Source organism: Manduca sexta, chromosome 10 (assembly GCF_014839805.1).
Source record: "Manduca sexta isolate Smith_Timp_Sample1 chromosome 10, JHU_Msex_v1.0, whole genome shotgun sequence".
Classification (NCBI taxonomy): domain Eukaryota; kingdom Metazoa; phylum Arthropoda; class Insecta; order Lepidoptera; family Sphingidae; genus Manduca; species Manduca sexta.
Window position 1 is genome coordinate 5,920,492 of NC_051124.1, and position 19,463 is coordinate 5,939,954.

General features: G+C 33.2%; 2 protein-coding genes across 10 annotated transcripts in view; one reads left to right on the forward strand and one right to left on the reverse strand.

Moving 5' to 3' along the window:
* Positions 1-677: 677 nt before the first annotated feature.
* Positions 678-2,090, reverse strand: LOC115455858 (ADP-ribosylation factor 2). The gene is made up of 4 exons (XM_030184620.2): positions 1,867-2,090; positions 1,488-1,750; positions 1,247-1,372; positions 678-1,170 (listed from the first exon to the last, which is right to left on the reverse strand). The coding sequence occupies exons 1-4, from the start codon at positions 1,931-1,933 to the stop codon at positions 1,084-1,086; spliced, it is 543 nt and encodes a 180-aa protein (XP_030040480.1). The 5' UTR covers positions 1,934-2,090; the 3' UTR covers positions 678-1,083.
* A 261-nt stretch (positions 2,091-2,351) lies between these two features.
* Positions 2,352-19,463, forward strand: part of LOC115455853 (uncharacterized protein PF11_0213) — a 34,094-nt gene continuing 16,982 nt past the window's right edge. For 3 of the 9 annotated variants that reach the window (XM_030184602.2, XM_030184605.2, XM_030184606.2), the window contains exon 1: positions 2,352-2,470. In XM_030184602.2, coding sequence (XP_030040462.1) covers positions 2,374-2,470 — 97 coding nt within the window. In that variant the 5' untranslated portion in view covers positions 2,352-2,373. Of the gene's footprint in view, positions 2,471-14,863; positions 15,579-17,066; positions 17,244-19,463 lie in introns of those variants that run through there. The other 6 variants (XM_030184610.2, XM_030184611.2, XM_030184608.2 and 3 more) reach the window with 4 other exon arrangements.

The window sequence follows — 19,463 nt, forward strand, 5'->3', positions numbered from 1 at the left end:
CTTTATTTGCCACTATTATATTATACTTTAATATGTCTGCAAAGCATGAAATATTATATTTAAAGCATACAACATGACCACACAAGACTTTAAATATTTTTTTGGCAGATGACACATTTAACATTATTTACAACACAATGCCAAAACCTCATCAAATATCACTTTCATTTGGAATATACCAATCGAATTACATTAAAATGAGCTGATGGAAGAAACAAAGATACAAGATGGTGTTGGTTTTGCAACCTTCACACTGAAACATACCAAAATTAGTGAACAGGGTTAAATTTTATCAATTAGAAGTAATTTCATAATAGATTTAACACAAATACAAAAGTTTAAATACTAACTTATAAACTAGACAAAAAATTTAAATTACTTTTAAATATATATCTCTAAAGGCAATCAATAATGAATTGATTACAGTACATTGAATAAATCAAAGCAGATGAACTATTTATTGTCACTATCACATGCAAAACAAGCATGTAATATAGAATCTGACATTCTATTGTGCTTAGTAAATGCAATTTCTCGTTTTTGGAATAATTCAATTACACTTAAAACTTGTTAAAAGTAAATTGCCTATTTACCATGATTAAAATAACTATACCACAGAATGGTCATATAAAAAATTGGAAATGTATTACACAACTTCCACTCTGCAATCTTATCTATTTTTTTACAGTAGGAGATTTTCTAGTTTTGCCACTGTGCTACCATCTGTGATTTAATTATAAAATTACATAACTTGTAATTACCAATAAAACATACAAAGGCTATAGTTGCTCCTTTTTAAATATAATTGGTGATCAAAATACACAATTTACACCAAACAGTAAATGGAATATTACAACATATCTGTGGCATTTTTTACACTATTCAAAACCTTCAGCACAGGCTGTGGATTTTGAATTTAAGCCTTTAGCATAATAAATATGAAAATAACATGTATTTAATTACATTATGATGTCTCATAGTCTTTTGGGCTCAATACATGGAACAACATTTACATAGATGTTGTCTGCATAGGGAATATGTTTTAAATTGTTTGTTCCCTGTTACTGGCTGTTTTCCCACAACTCACTTCTTCGCTAGTTCGTTGGAAAGCCAATCTAAGCCTTCATAGAGACCCTGCCCCTGTGTTGCGCATGTAGCTTGAATGTACCACTGTTAAAGAAAAAAAAAAGATTCATTAAACCTGTACAACATAACATGCTGAAATGAATAAGTGATAATGACTTACGCGACGATTCTTCAGGTTGTTTAAGTTTAGGGCATTCGTAAGTTCAGCTGCAGTCATAGCATTTGGCATGTCTTGTTTGTTGGCAAATACTAAGATAACTGCATCCCTCAGCTCATCTTCTTTTAACTGTAATCGTTTAAGACAATGTTTGAACATGACATAATTGCAATATAGGAAATATTGTATAGTCAGTAATTTGAATTAAAGGAAAAGGAAACTTTAAAATTGTAATGAAACAAACCATGTTTGCCAGTTCGTTTTCGGCTTCTGCTATTCTCTTTGTGTCGCTGGAGTCCACCACGAAGATTAATCCTTGCGTGTTCTGGTAATAATGGCGCCAAAGCGGCCTGATCTTGTCCTGACCGCCGACGTCCCACACCGTAAAACTGATGTTTTTGTACTCAACAGTTTCTACATTGAAGCCGATAGTTGGTATTGTAGTTACAATTTCTCCCAGCTTTAGTTTGTAAAGTATGGTAGTTTTTCCAGCGGCATCAAGTCCGACTGAAAGGAAAGTCACACATATGCCATATTAGAATTACAAGTTGTAAAATAAAAACCAATCTGATAACATATAAGAATTCTACGCAATCTACAACCGATGAGCTGTCATGTCTTACCCATAAGGATACGCATTTGTTTTTTTCCGAAAAGCCGTGTGAAAACACTTGATATTGTTAAACCCATTGTTGATTATTCTGTAGATTGTTTTTATTTACTAATTTATAGAACTAAAAGGCAAATTTTATTTGCAATAACACAAAAAGAACGAAATAAAATTGGATGACCATACAGCACGTCAACCGCGTCGACGTTTTATTTCACAGATTATTTTATTTTTTTTATAAAGGGCAAGCACTATTTAACACGTCACTCTTATAATGCAAGTTTAGTCGATTATTGATATAATGTTATAATTTTTGGCTTAATAATTGTAATTTTTATAAAAAAATATTTATCACATAATTTTTCGAACTATCTTTCAGAAAGTATAAATATTGACATGGATTCAAGTAAATCTAAATGAAATCAATAATTTCATAGACTAGAAATAACTTAGAAAATTTTCGAAACTATGGTTGACTTGAAAAACTTGACATTGAATTTTGACATCCAATGAAAATCTGATGATGAGAGTTTTGCTGTCATGCGTCGTCATAGAAACGATTTATTTTAGAAACTTTTCATTTTTTTTGGCTGATATCGACATGGAGATATACGATGGTGAGTTTTTTTTAAAGTTAATTCGATCATTTAATATTTTTTTATTTCGCACAAACTCATCCCATTCGGCGCCATTATTCAAAATTGTAAAATAATACCAGTTTTAATTTATAATTATAAAGACACTGTTATTGTTGATTGATTTCGTCTATCAAACAAAATTTATTACAATTTAACAATCTTTATAGCGTAAAGTGTAAGCTTCACAACTGTCCTATTATTATTTATCCCATATTAAAAATTACGTAAAGACTAGACTAAACAATGATTGAATGTTATATTCCATCTTTTTATTATGTTTTATAGGACTGTGAAATTCACATGTCAAAAGTGATGATCATATTGTGTATTCGTTTGAGGAAATCTATGAATGTCATAATGTTTACCACCTGTTTTCCACCAACGTATTTACAGTATCTAATCGATACCTGCTTACTGCTTAGCATTCCTGTGATATGTGTGTACCCAAGTTTTTATTATTAGCACAAAACTCGTTTTGCAACCGATCAGAGACTATCAATCAAGAGCCGCTATAGGTGTTAAGATGCAGGCGTTGTGTTTTAATGTATTAATAGTTTGAGGTTTTTAAAACCTATACGAATAAATCATCTACGCGTCGCGATGCACTGTGGCATTGATTGTAGAATATAGTATATCTATTATATCTCGCTGCTTTGCTGATAATCGACGTATAAGTATTATTTGTAAATATCTATATACATTACATACATATTGTATACAATTTAAAACAACATTACCTATTACAATATAAGAAGCGAGTAGCGACTAGCGACTTTTATCGCTCAGACATATATTTCTAAGAAATACCTAACAGGCAAACTTTAATAGTTGTGCTGGCTCACCGTTCGCGTGATATACGGTAAAATATAAATTCTTAAGTTTGAGACACAAAGATAAATCGTATCTATCTCTACTTTCATTCACAACAACGTCATATTTTATAAAATTTTACACACCCACTGGCGTAGTTTTTTGCCTCACACTGCCTACATAAAAACCTATGTTCTGGTTATATGACGCAAACAAAATCATACAGATGAAGTCTAAGATACCTAAAATAATTACGTAAAATTTTTATGGTCAAATAGGTCTTCTCTTAATCTTAAATCTTTTCATAAAGATTGATAGAAGTCTACGTTTAACGTTTATACGAAGTTAACATTACATACCAATCAACATTGTTCCCATTCTCCATAAGGTGATCAAATCAGATATGGCCAGCCGGTGTTTTATCGCGTGGTGCCTATGGTCAGTCAATATGCACGCGCAATAGGTCACATTACGTCATCAGTCAAATCATGACCAAATAAAACGGTGCGACTTAGGTCCTATAGCGTTTGGGTCAGTCGGGAATAGCACTCATTGTTCTACGGTGATTATTAACTTTAATAACACCACGAGCCGAGTTAAGGTCGTGTATCTTTTGTTTTCGTGTTTAAAGCGGCTTACTGCAAGCCTAAAAAAACTTTAAAACAAGGAACAAATTACAGAAATACTTGACGAAGTCTCATTTTAAAATAAAAGGAGACGAATCAAATTGAATATGATGATTAATGATCATACATAAATGACTAGACGAAAGAGTTTAACTTAATAACTATAATCAAGCGTCTGTAATGTGCTGCGTTCACCTTTCCAAGATGTGCATTACCGGCTTGTATCACTTCCTAAAAAGGTGTTCTGAATATTATTTTCCCGTGAGAAACAAAAATACTATCGTCAGCTATTACAATTCTAATTATTAAGCGTGTTATATAACACGAGTGTTCATTTCGTATTGTTAAGCCCAAAAGCCTATTAATTTCAACAGCCATACCATTTGTGCCGTAACGATACACGAACCAACATTTGGTGTTCGACTTTACTAACTTAATTTTAGTTTTATAAGAAAATATGAGAATATTCCCTTTCATTTTTTATAAAGTTTAATTAAAGTTCTTTTTTATGAGAATATTTTGCCAGCAGTCGCTACTTATAAATAATTTTAAATATTGAACTGTTAATTTATTCTGTTAACTCAGGTCTATATCGCTAGAGCGATAGTCAGAGGTGCAACTAGTGTTTCTACCAATACTATCTGTTTATTTCCATCCCGGGGTAAAATGAAGAGCATATAGAAATATCGGATACAAATTCTGACGTTGGAAAACTCGAAATATATTTTTCGAATCGCAACTCATATTTTTGTTTACTGTTCGAAACGACTATTTTTTGGACACGCTAATTTCACCCTACTTACCACTGAACCTTATGGTAAGTAGAGTAGGACAGAGCATCAACTCACGAAACATTATTAGTACCCCTCGCCAGTCGAGACAATTACGCTGACCTTTTGTTGCGATACAATTACTATTTTTAAAATTTCTGGTCAAATAGTAAATAGTGGATTCTAGTACATTGCACCTTTACGCAGTGTCTATGAGGTCGGTCGGAGACCTCTGGCACGTTGCCAGGTGTGTCAACTTACCCAAGTAATTACGATTTGTAAAGAGAACATGTTGCGAACACTAATCAACAATGTGGCATGTTCATCTTTGGTATCTCTAACTATCCATTTGGGAAAGGCGCGGCGAATTTCATAAAAAGGGAGTTAATATTTTACCCGTTTAATTAAATTGCCCTCGTTCAATTTAACCGTCGCGAATCTTCTAAATTCTTTTCACCTTCATAGGGCTTAGTTTACCTTGTAACTCCAGTTTTAACACTATGATATAACCAAGTATTGGATTAATGGCATGTATTGCATTGTTCACATAATCATGCCTTCTATAGAGGATTGTGCAGTGATCTCTACATTTTTCGTAACGCCTTTCGTAATATGTTTTGATACATCCCACTAGCCCCGGGCTGTAGGTAAACATTTACAAACACTCGCAGTTTAATGGATTATAACTATAACACTTGGGTGTTTAAATTATATACTGCTGTTAAAGTCGGATCGCCATTTATACGGATGTCGCCTTTAAATTGTCGGTTTCAGTTATTTTTAAGAAGCAGCCGCACGTAACTAAAACCATTATGGGAATTACTCTGATTACTCAATAATTACAGAACTCATTAATATAATGTTCGTATTTGATTCTACCTTGATTTTTTGGCGCTTCTAAATGCGTCGACTTATAATTAACATACTTTTAAAGATATATAATGTTTTGAGACTGTGTTTTTTCATAATATATTATGCATTTTTTCAATTTTTGCAACCAAAGAGGTTAAAAATGCGTGGTAGAGTCGCTATTTTTATTTCTTTATCATCTTTATTATAGGTATCAGAAACGATATAAGGAAATAATGATTTCATGAACAGAAAAAATAACGTTGGCGAACGGTAAATGCTTGTAAGGATAATTCGATTTTTAAAGGTTACGACATCCTTGTTTATTAATTTCTGAACTTAGGCTGCAAATACATACATACATATACATACTATATCCATTATCCGCTTATAACACCATCTATAACACTCATCATTGGCGCCGGGAGGGGGTGCAAGTAGGTGCACGTACACCCCCTGCCTAAAAATAAATCATAAAACACATGTCACTGAATGAATCTGCAAAAATGAGAACCTATGTTTTTTCAAAAACATTATCAAAAACCCGCGCGATAATTATCGAAAACCCGCGCGATTTGAATTTGAAAAAAAAAACCTAATGATATTATGTAGTAGGTATAGTGCCTAGATGCTGATGCACCTGCTTAAAATTAATCTTGGCGATGCCCATGATACTCTATGTACATATATGACGACAATATATGTATATACAGATATAATTTAGTTTAGTTTTACTAGCACCGTGGAGACTTGAGATCCAATGGTAAAGCCGAGTGCTTTTCCAACGCTGCTCTTGTTAATGAGTAAAGTTCCTTTTATATATACAATGAGGGTGACATATGCAACTACTTAGTGTTAAAAACCTCTTAATAATCTTATCTTACAAATTTTATAAATGTGAAAGTTTGTGAAAATGGAAGTAAATTACTTCAAAATTTATATCAGAAATTACTTATCGGATTTCAATGAAATTTGGCAGCCCCTGTCCTGGATTAACATATAGACTACTTTTTATCCCGATTATTTGCTTCCATTGGAAATATTTTCTTAATTAGATTTTAAGTAGCTAATGCTTGCGTCCTACAGTGTTTTACGAAATTTTGTAAAGAGAAAGTCTTTTTATGCGAACGAAGCCGCGATAATACGTAGTAAAGAATAAAAAATACGACTCGTTTTACCATAACCCGCAGGAGTTTGCCAACCTATAATTATTATTTTTAAAAAATAGTAAGTAAATTGCATACCATGAGACACGCTCATAAAGAGCTTACTATCCATGAGGGTAAGTACTAGGACTTTCTTAGCAAGACTAAATCGAGTAGAGTTAAGATTTGATTGCACGAGTAATAGCTACCACCTACTGGAACTAATATTTAAATAACAGCTAACAAAGCTCCCTAAGACGAATTATCAATGGCGTGAATGTTAAAATTTGTTATGGTTGTGTATATTTTCTCACTGTCTGCAATATGATACAAAATATAGAACTCGGAAGATTATTCATCACTATAACCTTCTTGTAAATTTCGTTTCACTTAACAACATAATTACTTTCGATTGCCGAACATAACAGAACGTAGGCGTCAATATCTTCATTTTATCATCGTCCGATCTTCAAACAAGTCTATTTTTCATAATCATGACAATAATGTTTGTGCTACTCATTGTTAAGTTCGAGATAACTTTCAGTTTACTTTCTTATTTCTCGTTTTATCGCCGTAATCTTACATTAATTTGTTATAAAAGTAGTAAGTATTTTTAAATATATTGACATTATCGGTAAATTTACAACGCGCATTGTGTGGAGTGACTTTCTATTTACTTTTAGCGCCGATATGTATGCGCGAAAACTTTTTCAAAATATGTTTTGAATCAAAGAGCCATTAATCAGAAGTGAAAGCGTACAACCTAGTCATCATATTCTCTCGATTCATGTTGAAGTGACTGCAATTCGTCGATCACCTAAAGTTTGACAGCATTGTATTGTGTGCGAAAAGTGTAGTCGAAATTTTATTGATAGTTCTACTTGAAAGTGATTAGATCATCACTTATTTAAATTTTGCAATTACTGTTGTAAGTACACATATAAGCTCACCTAGTTCCCAAAAGGGTTGGGCAGGGTGAAATTACCATTAGCCGAGTTTATTTGTGCCCTATTTGCTAAAAGCTCCATATCGTTACTAATTCTAATCTCGTAAAACTTAGGTTTCTTGCAGAACAAAGCTCAAATATATTTTTAATTAAGAATTCAATCCAAGACATTACAATCGATTTTATAGCACGCTGCTATTAAACTAAACAGGCTTGAAATATGAACGTAAAGAATTATTATAATGGATAATTGTCGATATTTTCCTACCTCCGTGCCAGTAACATTAATATACTCTAATCGTCATAAATTCAACCACATCGTGCGGTGGTTAATCTAAAACGTATAATCGACAACGCCAATACTTAGCAATCACAGTAAAATTTATGCTGCGCCAGTTTTTGCCTCAGGCATTGGAATGGCCTTCAATAACACCATATTGGCATGTACAAAAAAAGTTGTGTTGTCTAACTAGCGTTGCCATCTGGGCTGTATCCAATTAAAATCGATTTGAATAAACAATCGATAGAGTTCAAACATATCGTCATTTGTAATTGTGCGTTAAGTTTGTCGCAATGTCCGTTGTCCTTGCGCTACAATAAAGAGTTTGTTGACTCTACATGGTTTATAAGCAATGACTGTTGGGATACTTGAATTAATTACGTCGTGGATTAGAATATTTCTTTATCATTTCTTTTAGACTTTGTTTTACTAGCTAAAATGCTGTAATAGCCAATAGACAAATATTTTAGTACATGTAGAGTTGACTTAGTAGCGATCGTGTCACATATCATAGCGGTCTTGAGAACTATTTATTATTACCTAATAAATTAAATACTTGAACATCTTTATCCTGCTCTATTACAAGTTCTAAGCGATAGTCATCATAGTTACCGTAAATAAATAATATAGTATTAAAATATTTATTTATCATTCAGCAATGGAATGCATAACTTAAGCCCAGGAAATGGTCATTCAATTCCCTGCATTTTAAATATAACAGGAATGAGGATGCATAAGTAGCCATTTAACTGATCAACGTGACAGCTTTGTTTCTTGTTTCAGACATATTTCCTTATTTTGCATATTTAAAAAAAATGTTAACAGTAAATTAACTTCTTGAAGGTAATAATGAAAAACATTGTGGGAGAAAGCCATTAGATAGAAATCGCTCCACGATATTCCATCTTCAAAGATATCACGACGTATTTAATATCGCTAATAGTTTAAGGAACAAACTAGTAACTTCCGTTATATATTTTATAATTTAAAACCGATCTACTTACGCCAACTCCACTTGATACCATTATAGCGATCAATAGGAAATTGGCATCATCAATCATGCATTCGCTACTTTTGACCTGTTCGATGACTGGCTATTGTATTACTCATGCGCAGCTCTCGTAAAGCTTCGCCACGGCTTAGCTAAAGACTGATTTATTTGCACGAAGCGTTGAGAATTTGAATAGTATTTGAAAGATTAGTAGTAGAGAAAGTTGTATCAAGTCAATGTACACAATATGTTCGTAATGTGTTTGTCATTCGTAAACCCATCACTTTATAGAGCTTACTTTTATTTTATTTTCTAATCTAAGTAATCACAAACAATAATCACAAACAGTAATCACAAAATTCATTTTCCTCTCTACACAGACGGAAGTGGTAACCAGATTTATGTTGCATACACCTTAATTTTATAAATGACTAGTCTACATACTAAATCATATAAAATACAATGTTTTCGAATGTTTTTAAAAGTGCATAATATAACGCGTGGGAAGCGGAACAACCAAAGCGACATCGAAGCAAGCCTTTTACACGCAATTCGGAAACATACTTAAAGCAATAACCCACCTACATTCATTTTCATTCACCGTCCTCACAAACGCGTTTGACAATCTGATTTCATTATTCCCGTGAAATTTGTGTAATATGTTAATCTCTTGTTTATATACTTGCTTTGTGAAGGGTGTCACGTCCTCACTATTAGCTAAATCGCAAGTCATGTTCAATGTAGGCACGGTAAATGAACCTTGTTTCTATGTATCTTTGTGTATCAATTTGTTTAGAATAGCAGTGTGGCATTTTGTTTGGGTCAATTTAAATAAGCGGGAGCTAGAGAAAAATGAAAGTGAAGATTCATGTTCTAATTAAAACTTGCAAGTGCCTCTTGTAGCATAATAATGGTAAAAGGCAATAATTAGTCCACAGAAATGAAGGGACTTTAGAAATTGAGAACAATGATGCAATATAAAGTTTCCCAACTATAATTATAAACAATTTTGATTTCCAATCGAGTTATAGAATGCTGGCAATAGCGATAAGTTAGTTGTAACTTCCATATCGTAAAGAATGAAACCTTCAATGACGCCTACATAAGTTACGAAGTTTTATTAATTTCTAACAGCTGTTAAATAATAAGCACTTATTCATAAGTACCAATACTTGATTGTAGAAAATATCACGGAAAAAATATTTAAAAGTAAGCATATAATAAACCAAAGAAGCGATGGCGGGATTAACTGGACTCATTTAAAAATCTGGTTCACTGCAGCGCAGGATTGCAATTCATGAAAGGATCTCGATGAGGCCTTTGCCAACATTGGGACATTATAGGCTAATATAATACAATACAAAAAAAGCTAATAATTTCAAGACGATAGGTTTTATAATATAGAACGTATCGTGATAAAAAAAAAATTGTTTCGCCATAGTAAATTCAAGTTGCTTCCAACTCCGTGGATTTCTTTAATAATATATTTTTTGTTGCCTTTACGAGATTTCTGACCAAAGGCAGTGGTGCAGGCGCATTATTTATCAATGAACCAAAAAGAAAAGATACAAGTGAAAGTACTCGATATGGATATACCCTCGTGTTTTGCAAATCCAAATGCAATATCGGGGGCAACTCGCCAATAATGCGTTACAGTTGCTTCATAATCCGCTATACTACCATAGATATACACGAAGTCCACATTTCCATGACTGTGAAGGAATGCGATTTACATAGAACGAATCGAACGATCTACAATACAACTATCTGGACTATTTGTCTACTTATAAGACATAAAGTATGTGTAATTCAATGACTTATTTGTCATCCTCGACGTTTTCCATCGCGATTTTTCCTTAAAGGATACAAGACTGCTACATTCAAGATTTATCCTTATAAAAAGGAGCATTCTATGTATTAAATGTTTCGCTTACAGTCACCATGCCGTTCTAAATGGTACTGAACTCTGCAAAGGTTAAATTTGAAGATAGAACTATTTACAACCGGTTTAATACTGGTTCCATTGTACAAGACTGGATTTTGTTTTTAAAAACTTGTATAGACTGTAAAATTTACATATGCAGTAGAATTATGATGTGAATGCACTGAGATTACTATAAATAATATCAAAAAATGTTCACACAAGATCATCACTGTGTCTGAGTAATGGCTGTTTCCCAGCTTTTGAATTAAAATCTCACATGGGTTACGAAATTGGAATACAAATGTCGCGTGTGCCCGTTGAAATGATCCAGATTACGATAGTTCCTTGTTTTGTGTGTCGTGTGACGGTAATGGGTTATAAACAGGTTTTGTTGTGTACACATACGAGCGTGTTTCTCCTTTTGGACCTGTCGACTAACTGGTATCTAAGCGTATTGTGTTACCGTAGGTATCAAGTGCAAAACAACGCGACGACACCGTGAGATCATATGAGTTTTTGTACTTCGCGTGGGCTGTTTTTTTAGCTGCAATTGCAATGTTTATATAGGAAATAATATTATGGTTGATCGATAAATCATTTTGATCGTTATAATTGTTGGTAGTAGTTATGTTGTGAATCGGAGATGTTAAGTATCTTTTTAGGTCAGATGTGATTCCTATATTAAGAAATCTTTTAAAATTTCTAGCGAGAATTACCCATAATTATCTTTTTCATTTTGTATGCTTTCCCGCTCTCACATCTACCAGGTTATAAACTCCTGAAGCCAATTTTGCATGACTAAATATAAGCGAAAATTTTAATAAAGAAGTAAAAAAAGATGTAGTACAGAAAATTGTGACCTGCAGTATTGTAATTTTAAAAGTAGGTTCGATATTTAAATAATCACTTTATTTACAGCGTAACTGTATAAAAAATATTGAATGTAATGTCAATAGCCAATAACTTTTTTATAGTGCCTTGTTATTAAGTGTGGTTGAAAGGTGTCCCCAAAACATCTCTATTAATCTCGTCTATTCATGGAGAAGTAGAACGCACAGAAAGTATCAAATTTACTACGATCGGTACACCAAGGGCTGTGGTCTGAATTTCCGTTATCAAATTTCTTGGCCAACTATTGGTGGGAAAGGAAATGTGGTGGATTTGACACAGTACATGATTTAAAACATATCAGTGCAGTCAAATATTTGTATCGATATTATGTTATTCTGTGATCATGTCATAAAAAAGGAATATCATGTTATTATTGTACAAGAAAATTAATGTATTGTTATTTATTATGACCACACAAGTTTATGTATAATCATCTCAAAACTTTCAATGAATATTTCAGTTGTTTATCAAAAACACGTCATTATAACCACAATATAGTCATTTTACTCTGTAATGGTTTACATAATATGTTTTTATAATATTACTTTAATCATCATATGATGTAATGCCTTCATTAATTATTGTAAAAAGTCAATACTTATAGTTTTACGAAATGGTATATTTTTATTTTACGTTAGCAATTAGAATTAGCTAGGAGGTTTGTCACGTTCCTATCCGAAAATGCGTTTAAGTAGTAATTAAATCTGCACCACAGATTTGTCTAAACTTGCCAATCAAGGTGTTTTGGTTTGAAGGAGTTTGCAACCAATGTAATCTCTGGATACTAACACCTCTCATTGAAATGAGCGCAGTGCAGCACCATGAAGTTTTGTCATTTAAAGTTCTAGTTGTGCTCTTTTTAATAACATATTTACTTCATAAATAAATAGATGTCTATTTTGGACATAATTTTTAAGATGTTCTGGTAAGCACGACATGATTTTTTAAGCTTATAATTCTAGTAGGTTCATAGTACCTGCATCATAATTGGTTTAATTCCTTACATTTCTATCGATAAAATAGACTTTACTTTCTATTGTGGTTCATCCTTATTCCGTCGGGGGTGTGCATCCAAGTGTGGTCTTGCATTGCTTGAACGCGCGCCGTCGCGTGCTGTACTGGGTCATCTTGCTATCACAAATCACCGTATATCCTTCCTTTTCTCTGCCGATATTTTCATATCACCATCTCTCTCATGCCAACCTTAAAGTGCAGCCAGTTTTTGATCCCGTTCGATCCCCAACCGTAGCAGATGTATCTTATGAGATAATAATTATTGGAATTCTAATGTTTTGTTTAGTCTGTATCTCTATGTATACAAGTATTTTTTTTGTAATAAGATGTTAAAATGCATGAGACTACATTTTGGAGTGTCTGTTTTTGTATGAATGTTGTTTTTAGAATTTTAATGTTACTTTACACACAAAAAAATGCATTTGTGCTTAGATTTGAGAATCCAATTTGTTATTGTAATCTTTTAAATAATGTTATTTGTGACATCCATAATGGGATATTTACTATTTGCGTACGATATTTCTAGCGCAGAAATCATGAAATCTCTAACAAATTAAACAAGCAAATAGTCGTCTAATGGTTTCGCATCAAACATGATTCCAGAAAGCTATTGTTATTACACATGCGTGAAGATAATTTCGTAAAACATGCGGCAACGCCGAAAACAGATGAAGCAAGTCCAAACACAGAGATATGACACAAGACGCAGTCTTTGTTCGCCAATTTAGCATATTTCACTTGTCTAGACGTGTTGTTTATTTTTCGACACTGCAGTCTAGCTGATGTGTTTGCGAAGTAAGAATTGTGTGACTAGTAACAGGAAAACTATATTGTATTTGAAAACGGATGAAGAAATAGTAGTTTAATTAGTTGTTACTTTAGCTTATTTTATGTTCGTTAATAAATTTTCAAGGCCTAAAGAGACTCGTAACCTCAAAGGACAAGAAATTAATACATAATCAAATGGCTCCATTTTAAAATTGATGATGGTGATAATGATGCTGATGATGATTGATGTATAAGTAATTGATGAATTAGATTAGCATTGCGTAAATAGATTTCATTATAGAATAATTCCCTAGAATCAAGAGCAAAGCGGTGACTTTGACTAAACTAACGGAGTAATTTAGATCGGTGTGAAATAAGGAAGTCATTTTCAACAGGACCAAATTAGTTTGACCAAAGAGGATGCGTTATGTTTCCGTTAACGACTTAACATCCAAAGTGAGCGTGCGTAATTATGGATGGGTTTCAGCTTGTCTATTTCAGTGTTTGATCCGGTTTTGACGAACAATCAATTTTGGTATTGCTTTACAGTTTTCTTTGTGAATTTATCGTCCACTTTAACGGTGAAGGAAAACATCGTGAGGAAACCTGCACATCTGAGAAGTTCTCTAAAGGAATTTCGAAGATGTGTGAAGTCTACCAATCCGCACTAGGCCAGCGTGGTGGACTAAGGCCTAATCCCTCTCAGTAGTAGAGGAGGCCCGTGCCCAGCAGTGGGCAAGTATATAATACAGGGCTGATATTATTATATTATTATTATTATTACAGTTTTATTATGTTTTATGGGTAAGTTATTTTATTGGTGTTTTCTGTGCAACTAATGTATTTTTCGACCATTACTAAAGTCTGTAGAAAACATTTAGACTTAACAGATAAATATCTGACAGCAAAACTGTGAGTGATATGGATAAAGTTCCCACGATGCGTTACCGCAAATCGCAACCATTTCAAAGAACTCTTCGCATTCCTCATTTTTTGTAACGCCTTGTCCCGCTTACCCTGTCGTTTTTGTTGGTATTTTTATTTCTTTCGCACCCCTCGTAATTTATACGTAGTCCGAGCCCATTATCCCAATTTGAATCGCTCACTTCCCGAAAGCGCCATAAGAGATCCACTTTTGAAAGTCCTACATATGACGCGAGTTTCTGGTTGTCACCGTTGTTAAAAGCGAATAAATTATGCACCTATAAATTCATTTTACCGCTTGACTGAGTAGAGACGGAAACAGAATTTTGTTAACGGAAGAGGGCTCCGGGATTTGTGTCAATTATTGTGCCAGTCCAGTACCTACAGGGAATACCGGACAGCTCTCTATTATTCTCGACGTTGCGCGTGCGCTGCGTGTTAGTTGCGTTCAAAGCACCAACAAGAATAGGCGTCAGTGTGATGTTTCCCGCCTGAAAGATCAGTGTATGTTTGGACTAAAATTATTGATCGTAAACGGATCATTGTGCAACCGTCGCTCGCGCAGCTCTTTGAAATCATTCTGCCCTATCGCGACATACCTTGTTACGAGCCGAATTACTAATTCGACTATTCAGTATTCTATTCGATCGTGTACAGTAAACTCGTGTGTGTAATATATGTTTATTTTTTAAATATGTTTATCGTTTGACGTCGACTTGTATGGTTACGATAACAGTTGATAACGTGTGACAAGATAAATGAAATCGAGTTTATACGCTAAAACCAACTAGTTTTATTACCTGGAGAGTTATCACTGTACAACAATGTGGTAAAATATTTTAGAATTAAATGTAAATTAATTGAAGTGGTTCCTTTTATAAACATTATCTACGCATGAGTGATGCGTCTGCGCCGGTGCAAGTGTTACGTTAGGACTATTTTCGTGGCACGGAAATAAGAGCGGCAAAAGGAACAAAAAGCTCGGATCGCCTGAAAAACTTGAGGACGTAGTGTTGAGTATATTTCTGTCTGTTGTGGCCCGATGTCCGCAACACTTGTGTGTGAAATTGGTGTCGTATTGTGAGTTGTTCCTGAAAATGAAGAGCACGATCAGATCGAAACTAAAGTCTATATTTAGTTCAAAAAAAGGTACGTTCAATCATAATATCGGAAATTTATGCGATTACACAAACCAGGTCGATGCAGAAATTGTTGACTGCTGCGGTCACGTCTTACTGATTATTTTGAGTTGGTACATGATGAATGTTCAATTATACTTGAAAAAGAAATAGGAATTTCAAAATCTGATGCCTGTTTTCCATGGTATTCATTTATAATTAAAACCACATAAATAATAATAACATTAAATATACAACAATATCCAACTTGATTTCTAATCTACTTTAATATTGTAATTTATTGGCTAGTGATTGCATTCTATTGAAACGAAGTGGCCAACGTCATTTAATTGATTCGAGATTTTTCCAGTTTCTAAGCATGATAATAGTTTTGGTTTCAAATAAATACCCAAATATTATTTAAAATTTTAGGTGTAATTGCTCTATTCTCTTTGCAGGGGTGTGCAAGGTAATTCGAAAAGTCATTAGTTCAGTTCAGTTTTCAGTTGATATTTTACTTAAAATAACTCCAAAATTAATAATCTCAATTTATATATTATTTACTTTAATTTATAATCATAAAATACAACCTATGATTGGTATATCGTTTATAGTACAAGTATTATAAAGTTACCATTTCTACAATGTCACATATTTTTTTATTCCCTGATCTTTGTCCGAGGAAACAGCTGTAGTAACTGTCATTTTTACTTCGTTCATCGTAACCCTATTTGCAACGAACAGCTGCACTTACCCCCGAGAAACTTTAAAGTGATTTTATTATACCGCTTCACACATTTCGTGGGGTTGAATTCTGGAGATGGTATCTGCTTCTAACGGTCGTAATTCACTCCCATTCGACTGTACCCTTTCAATTGAGAGCCGGATTTATCGTCGAGTGCATATAAAAATAATACTGACTGGTCATTTAAAAATAATTAGCGTGATTTTGTGACGTTACCTAGTAGAATATGATTTTATTTTAGATTTGAATATTATAAATAATTTATTGAACGCACTATATATGAGAAGTTGGATTATAGTTTATTTATCGGCACCGGGAGACAATAGTGTAATTTATTTATAAGAATAAAATATTGGCACTCTCTTAACTATTGCGTATTTCTCAACTATTTTAAAATCAGTCGAACTGAAATAACGAGTTACAAGATAAAGATTCAATAATTAAAAGATGTCAGTAAAAAAACGGGTTTTGCGCTAATTTATTTTGCTGATATTAGAGTCGATTCTTCTATAATTCGATATTTAAAAATAATGTTTTTTTGCAATTTACATTGTATAATGATTTCTTATGTCTACCCGTGACCATTAAGTCTGAATACTTTTTTGAAACGTCAGGAAAAAAATATAATATAAAAAAAACGGCGATTAAATCCGAAAAATAGTTGTATTTGCGCTTAATCATACATCTCGGGTTTTTAAAACAATTATATCGCTTACTGTATCCACAGCTCTGAACATACCCGTAGTGGGTACGTATTACTAACTTCAAGAGTATTGTTGCTGATAAACACGTGGTGGCAGCTCTTGCAATATTGTTACTTACTGGTTACACTATTAGTCCACTCCAGTGTGTAAGATAGTGTTCATAACGACACATGTTCTACATTCACTGTTTTTTTTTATTATTTTAATTTGACAATGCCTTGCGGTATCAAGTTTCGTCGTAAGAAAGGTGATTGTTTTATTAATTACTATAATTCAAAGGTATTACGTGCGCTTTGAACATTATCTTAATGTGTGGTTTTGATGGGAAGTGTCTATTGTTTGTTTTTAATTGAGTCATCTACCGTCGGTTATTATCGATAATATTGTGTCGTTAATCTTATGATCTAAAAATAGCGTTCCTCATCTATCATTTTATATAATCAGTGTCTTGGAATATTTTGAACGATTTTGGGTAATTTACGTGGTTATTTATATGCTTGGTAACGCTGCTAACATTTTCTTCTCGTGCTGATCTTATCTAAAGAAATCGAATGCTAAAGTGATAAAACTATGTCGTTTGAAATAAAATTGGGGTAAGTTGATTCATTTTGTACATTTTATGCCAACGCTTACTGATAAGCGTATTGAAATGAGTGTAGGCAAATAACAATTAAGTACATTTTTTCATACATCCCATTATTTTTCGTAAAACCATCTATGCAATTATAAAACTGTTCTAGTAATATTATTGTTGTGTACGTACTGATTATTAAAATAAAAGCCTTTATATAAGAATGTACAGCAGTTATGTTTTAAACCAGTAAATATTCTGTGTTTTAATAGCTATCTAAGGAGTTAGTTACCTTCGTGAGTATTCACGAAACGTGCCCAAGTTATACAGATAAATCCTTTTAAAGAAATCACTGCGTACTACAAGCAGTACACGTAATGAGGTCACTTATGACAAACATAGGTAGATAGGCACTAACATCAAAAGTAAATCATTAAAGGGAAATCTTTTCCCCCTTTCAACCGCATAGTTTATAACAAACGATCGGTCTGCGGTGACTTGCCTCTATAACGACTTGTTGTCGCATTAACGAACATTGTTTTTGTTTTTATCGTATTAACAGAGAATGCGGGTTAAATGTCAGGTGCCAACGTAACTCTATTGTCTTTTATCACGTAGTGTTGTCGACTTAATAGCTTATTGTTGAACGAAATCTCTTTGATCTGAAATGGTAATGTAGGTGGGACTGTTTTCTTTTATAGTTACTTTTGTATTACTCTTGTTAACACAACTGATATTTCTGTATAAATATCTTGAACACGTAATTGCATACATTTGTTTTTGCAAGTTTTAAATAATAATAAAATTAATTAGTGAATACGGCACATGAAATGTATTAGCGAGGGGTGAAGGAACACGAAATTCAAATTTTCTGATAAAGGAATGTTTTTGTTTATGGTTGTAGTGTAGATAATGTGCAAGGCAAAATAATACTTATTCCGTAGCAATTACATTACTAGGATAATTTCTGTAATAAAATACGCTCACACATATTACGTAGCACCTTAGTGTCAGCAAATAAAAGAAATACGATAAGGTCTGGCTGGCTCTGGTATTTTTGCATGAGAGCTAGATTAGATTTCCAGGCTGATGCTATGCGTAGATCACTGCCATAAAACGAAAAAGGTCTTACTCATTATGTAAGAGTTTATATGCGCTCTCAATTCTTTACCACTAAGTTTGCCACTAGTTAATGAAGTATGTACATTGCGTATTAGCAAATATAAAGTGTTCAAACGTTTTTGGTAAATAAAATATGGATGTGGTTTAGTAAAAAAAAATCTGTTTATAAATAATACAAGTTCTTAAGACTCCATTTTGTGTCTGATATGCCAAAATGTTCGAATCACATAATTATAGAATTAAAATACTAATATCGAAATTTTATTGTACCTACAGCTTCTCTGCTTAGCTCATCGTAAGGTCAGATAGTAACCGCAAGTTCTTATTTTAGTCAAGGCATTAAAACAGCCTACACTATCTGTCTAGTGGTTTTGCCTACGAACAAAGCATCGCTATTTATATTTATTAGTCATTAAAATTCACAGCTAGTCAATAATGTCATCCTGAAAAATGTTCAGACGGATGTGGAGTCGATAACCACATTGTGAAATCGTAACGAACACATACGTATTTACTCGAGCGATATTTCGCGGTGTTGGAATAGTTCTGAGAAGACATTTGAGATCGCTGTATTAGTTTTCATCGACATTTTCTGATACTAAATCGACGCACCGCGCGCGGGCTGCGGGCTGAAGACAGATTTCTATTTATTATTAGTGAAGGAACTTTGGAAATATGATGCCTCTTACTTTCGCTGTCAACAGATAATGTAAATGTAACTAATACTTATTAAACAATGTTTACTCTCGTACACAAATGTCTATTACGAGAAAT

What these genes read in the sequence shown, in the direction of transcription:
- LOC115455858 (XM_030184620.2), bottom strand. Translation starts at nt 1,933, where the DNA reads ATGGGTTTAACAATATCAAGTGTTTTCACACGGCTTTTCGGAAAAAAA. An exon ending in AAAACGAACTGGCAAACATG is followed by an intron (nt 1,373 to 1,487) that starts GTTTGTTTCATT and finishes AAACGATTACAG; the next exon opens with TTAAAAGAAGATGAGCTGAG. An exon ending in ACAACCTGAAGAATCGTCGC is followed by an intron (nt 1,171 to 1,246) that starts GTAAGTCATTAT and finishes TTTCTTTAACAG; the next exon opens with TGGTACATTCAAGCTACATG.